This window comes from Lathyrus oleraceus, chromosome 1 (genome assembly GCF_024323335.1).
Source record: "Lathyrus oleraceus cultivar Zhongwan6 chromosome 1, CAAS_Psat_ZW6_1.0, whole genome shotgun sequence".
NCBI classification, from domain to species: Eukaryota; Viridiplantae; Streptophyta; class Magnoliopsida; order Fabales; family Fabaceae; genus Lathyrus; species Lathyrus oleraceus.
This window is the reverse complement of record NC_066579.1, coordinates 459,912,987-459,917,934: the sequence shown is the minus strand read 5'-3', so window position 1 is coordinate 459,917,934 and position 4,948 is coordinate 459,912,987. Positions and strand designations below refer to the sequence as shown.

Sequence of the window (4,948 nt, the reverse complement as noted above, 5' to 3'; positions counted from 1 at the left end):
AACCTTCTTGTCAAAAGCTCGTTTGAGACGTCTTTGGTATAGCTGACCATGACAGACGGCCGTCAAACGCTTTTCTTCGATCAGATTCAGCTGGTCATACTATAATTGAACCCATTCAGCTTCATCGAGGTCAACCTCCATGATGACTCTGAGTGAAGGGATCTCGACTTCAGTCGGTAAGACAACCTCCATCCCATACACCAACGAGTACGGAGTTGCCCCAGTGGATGTGCGGACTGAGGTTCTGTAACCATGCAGAGCAAAGGGTAACATCTTATGCCAGTCTTTGTATGTCTTGACCATTTTATGAATGATTATCTTTATATTCTTATTAGATGCTTCTACGACACCGTTCATCTTGGGCCGGTACGATGAAGAGTTGTGGTGCTCGATCTTAAATTCTTCGCATAACTCCTTCATCATATTGTTGTTGAGGTTACTGGCATTGTCAGTGATGATCTTTCTAGGTATCCCATAGCGACAGATTATCTCTTTCTAGATAAACCGGGTAACCACTTGTCGAGTGACATTAGCATATGAAGCGGCTTCGACCCATTTCGTGAAGTAATCGATGGCGACTAGGATGAATCAATTCCCATTGGAAGCTTTGGGATCTATCATCCCAATCATATCGATGCCCCACATAGAAAAAGGCCATGGAGAAGTCAGAACATTCAACGGAGTTGGTGTTACAAAGATCTTGTCACCATATATCTGGCATTTGTGACATCTTTTAACAAAGTTGTAACAATCAACCTCTATTGTCGTCCAGTAATACCCAACCCGAAGGATCTCCTTGGCCATAGCAAGACCCTTTGCATGTACACCCTCGCAGCCTTCATGTATGGATTTTATGATCGTACTAGCTTCGTGTCTATCCACGCATCTGAGCAATACAGAATCATAATTCCGCTTGTATAACACATCACCGTTTAGGAAGAACTTGGAAGAGAGTCTTCTCAAAGCTTTCTTATCAGTGATGGATATACCCTCGGGATATTGCTGTTTTTCCAGACATGTCTTTATGTCATGGAACCAAGGCTTATCATCAGGATCGACCTCAATTGCTAGACAATGTGTTGGTTCATCTAAGTGATCAATATGGATGGATGGTGCTTCATTCTTCCATTTGACTTTGAACATAGATGCCAACGTGGCTAGAGCATCTGCTAACTGATTTTCTTCCCTAGAAATATGGTGAAAAGAGATTTCATCAAAGTAGGGTATCATTTTTCTGATATGCTCTTTGTAGGGTATCAACTTGCTATCCCTAGTCTCCCAATCACCTTTAACCTGACTGATTACCAGAGCCGAATCACCGTATACCTCAAGAATTTTGATCCTTAAGTCGATTGCCGCCTCTAAATCGTAGATACATGCTTCATATTCCGCCATGTTGTTGGTGCAGTCAAAACATAATCTAGCGGTAAACGGAAGGTGGAAACCGGTTGGAGAAGTGATAACAACACATATGCCATGGCGTCGAGCATTGGAAGCACCGTCGAACACGAGTGTCCATCGCGATCCTGGTTCGGGGCCTTCCTCAGGGCCTGCGTCGAAGCCTGACATTGTGAAATCTCTGATAAACATAATGTCTTCGTCCGGAAAGTCAAACCTCAACGGTCGGTAACCTTTGACAGGTAGGTGAGAAGGGTAGTCAGATATAATACTCCCTTTTATTGCTTTCTGGGTTACATACTGAATATCATACTTGGTTAACAACATTTTCCACCGGGCAATTCTACCAGTAACAACAGGCTTTTCGAAGATATACTTTATTGGATCCATCTTGGATATCAGTAAAGTGGTATGCCAAATCATATATTGTCTCAGGCGTCGAGCAACCCAAGTCAAAGCACAACAAGTTTTCTCCAAAAGTGAGTATCGGGTCTCACATTCAGTGAATTTCTTGCTGAGATAGTAGATAACATGTTCCTTCTTGCCTGTGCCATCATGTTTACCCAAGACGCAACCCATAGATTCATCGAGCACTGTAAGGTGCATAATGAGGGGCCTACCAGGAACCGGTGGTATCAAGATTGATGGTTCTTGCAAGTACTTTTTATTTAATCGAATGCCGCTTGGCAATCGTTGTTCCACATAATCAATTGTTTTTTCTCAACAGTTTGAATATCGGTTTGCAGGTAGTCGTTAAGTGTGATATGAATCTGGAGATGTAATTCAGTCGCCCAAGGAAGCCTCAGACTTCTTTTTCTGTTCAGGGAGTTGGCATTTCTTGGATGGCTCGAACTTTGTCGGGATCAACCTCAATATCTTTCTAACTGACTATGAAACCCAGGAGTTCACCGGATCGGACCCCAAAGTACATTTAGCCGGATTCAAGCGCAATTTAAACTTTCGGAGTTTGACAAACAATTTCCTTAGGTTCACCAAGTGATCTTCTTCTGTTCTGGATTTGGCAATCATGTCGTCACATAACCCTCAATCTTTTCATGAATCATGTCGCGAAGAAGGGTTACCATGGTGCGCTGATATGTTGCCCATGCATTCTTCAGGCCGAACGACATTAGTTTGTAGCAGTAAGTTCCCCAAGGTGTGATGAAAGTTGTCTTCTCCATATCTTCTGGAGACATCTTTATCTGATTGTACCCGAAGAACCCTCCATGAAAGAAAAGACGGAAAACTGAGTTGTATTATCAACAAAAACATTAATATGAGGCAAAGGGAAGTCATCATTTGGACTCGCTATATTGAGGTCTCAATAGTCTACACACATTTTGACTTTACCATCTTTCTTCGAGACTGGAACGATATTAGCAATCCACTGCGGATATTCAGAAATGGCTAAGAAGCCTGCGTCAAGCTGCTTCTTAACCTCTTCCTTGATCTTGAGTGCCATGTCGGGTCTAGTCCTTCTGAGTTTCTGCTTGACTGGAGGACATTCGGGCTTGAGTGGCAGGTGATGTTCAACAATGTTGGTGTCTAACCCTGGCATATCTTGATACGACCAAGCGAAGACGTCAACATATTCACGCAGTAACTCTACCAACTCATAGTGCACATGCTTGGCAAGGGATGCCCTAACTTTTACTTCTCTTTTGTCAGTTTCAGAACTCAAGTTAATGACATCCACTGGTTCTTTGTATGGCTGAATATCTTTTTCTTCGTGCTCAAGGAGCCGTGCTAGTTCAGTTGGTAACTCACAGTCTTCCTCACTGTCGTCTTCAGCTTGGTTGATTGGAAATCCAGATTTACAGTTGATTTTAGCCATTTTGTAATCAATAGTTTTGTTTGCTTTGCATATGATGAGCTTGTTTTAGTATGCTTTTTTTAGAAAAGTGGAAAAAAGAAAAAGAAATCTTTTGCCAGTTCGTTGTGTTTAGTGAAAAAGGAAAATAACTGAAAGGAAAGGGAATACATGTTTGCATGCAAAAATACTTTTTTATTTATTCACATAATACTTTTAAACATGGAGGCCCTTACAAGCTACCCTCTCGTCTCGGGCGAGGACGAGGGATTGAGAAAACAAAATGCATTACATTTTTTCCGAGTACACTATGGGAATCACGGTGACCGTCCAATTGGGAAGCTTGAACCCTGAAGGACATCTGCGAATGAGGTTAAGTGCCCCTGGTTTTCTATCGCTGGACTCTCCAATAACTGCCACATTATGCTCATTTTGATAATCGGTGTTGCTGAACTTGATCGGGTTGAACTGCTTTTCCTTCGGGCTGGCCTTACGTGCTGCTGGGTGATAACTGATACCAAACATGTCATGTTTCTATGCCACATTGACGACCTTACTCCAACCGGGAAGCGGGCCTTTCTCCAATGTCTACTTGACACTTTTCGCTGAGGATAGGATGGTAGCAGAAAATTGGTTATGATTGGCGGTAGCAGAACTGACTTCTTCAAACTCTAAACAGTGGAGCGGAACCTCAACAATCCCTTCATCTGTTTCAACATATCTGAACGAGGAGAGTTCGCTAACCAACATATCTTCTTCACCACACACAATTACCATTTTATCATCAATCAAGTACTTTAGTTTTTGGTGCAATGTAGAGGTGACTGCCCCAGCGACATGAATCCATGGTCTGCCCAACAAACAACTGTAAGCTGGGTTAATATCCATGACTTGGAAGGTGATGATGAACTGGTAGGGTCCAACACAGATAGGTAAATCGACTTCCCCAATAACCTGCCTTCGGGAACCATTGAAAGCTCGAACGATCAGTGCGCTGGTTCTCATCTCGGGCCCCTTAAACTGCAATTGGCTTAATGTAGACATGGCAATACATTAAGCAAAGAACCAGTGTCAACGAGGACTCGAGATAGGAGAGAGTCAGTGCATGTAACCTAAATTTGTAGTGCTTTGTTGTGGGCATTTCCTTAGGAGGTAATTCTGCTTCATTAAATCCCAGATACCTATTGGCAGTGATATTAGCAACCACATCGTCAAATTGATCGACCGTGATATCTTGCATCACATGAGCGACATTTAGAACTTTCAACGATGCCTTGTGATGAGCCTCAGAACTCAATAGCAAGGACATAATTGATATTTTGGAGGGAGTTTGATTCAACTGGTCAACAATTTTGAAATCACTTTTCTTGATCAACTTGAGGAATTCTTGGCTTTCCTCAAAAGTGATGCTCTTCTTGTGATCTTCAACTTCCTCTTTCTCAACCATCGGCCCTTTACCCTTAGACGTTTCAGATTCTGCAGCTTTATTGTCAGTAACCTTCATCAACACTGGAGCAGTCGTCACACTCGAAGTGATAGGTACAATTGCCCCTGCCTACGGAGTCGGAGTAGGCATGACCTTCTCCTTAGGCGGGATAACTGTGGGTGCTGGAGACACCCTAAAAGTGTATTTTAGAGCGAATACATGACCACTCCAAGTCATGCCTCCCGTTCCAGCAATGTTGACGATTTCTGTGTCAGGAGTGCGGTTTTTTCCCCTCCCAAATACGATGTAGTCTC

The 4,948-nt window shown here is 42.8% G+C and overlaps 1 protein-coding gene across 1 annotated transcript; it reads right to left on the bottom strand.

The window, feature by feature from the left end:
* Window positions 1-588: 588 nt before the first annotated feature.
* LOC127115316 (uncharacterized) lies at window positions 589-1,788 on the bottom strand. Its single transcript, XM_051046896.1, has one exon. The coding sequence runs from the start codon at window positions 1,786-1,788 to the stop codon at window positions 589-591; it is 1,200 nt and encodes a 399-aa protein (XP_050902853.1).
* Between the last annotated feature and the right edge of the window lie 3,160 nt (window positions 1,789-4,948).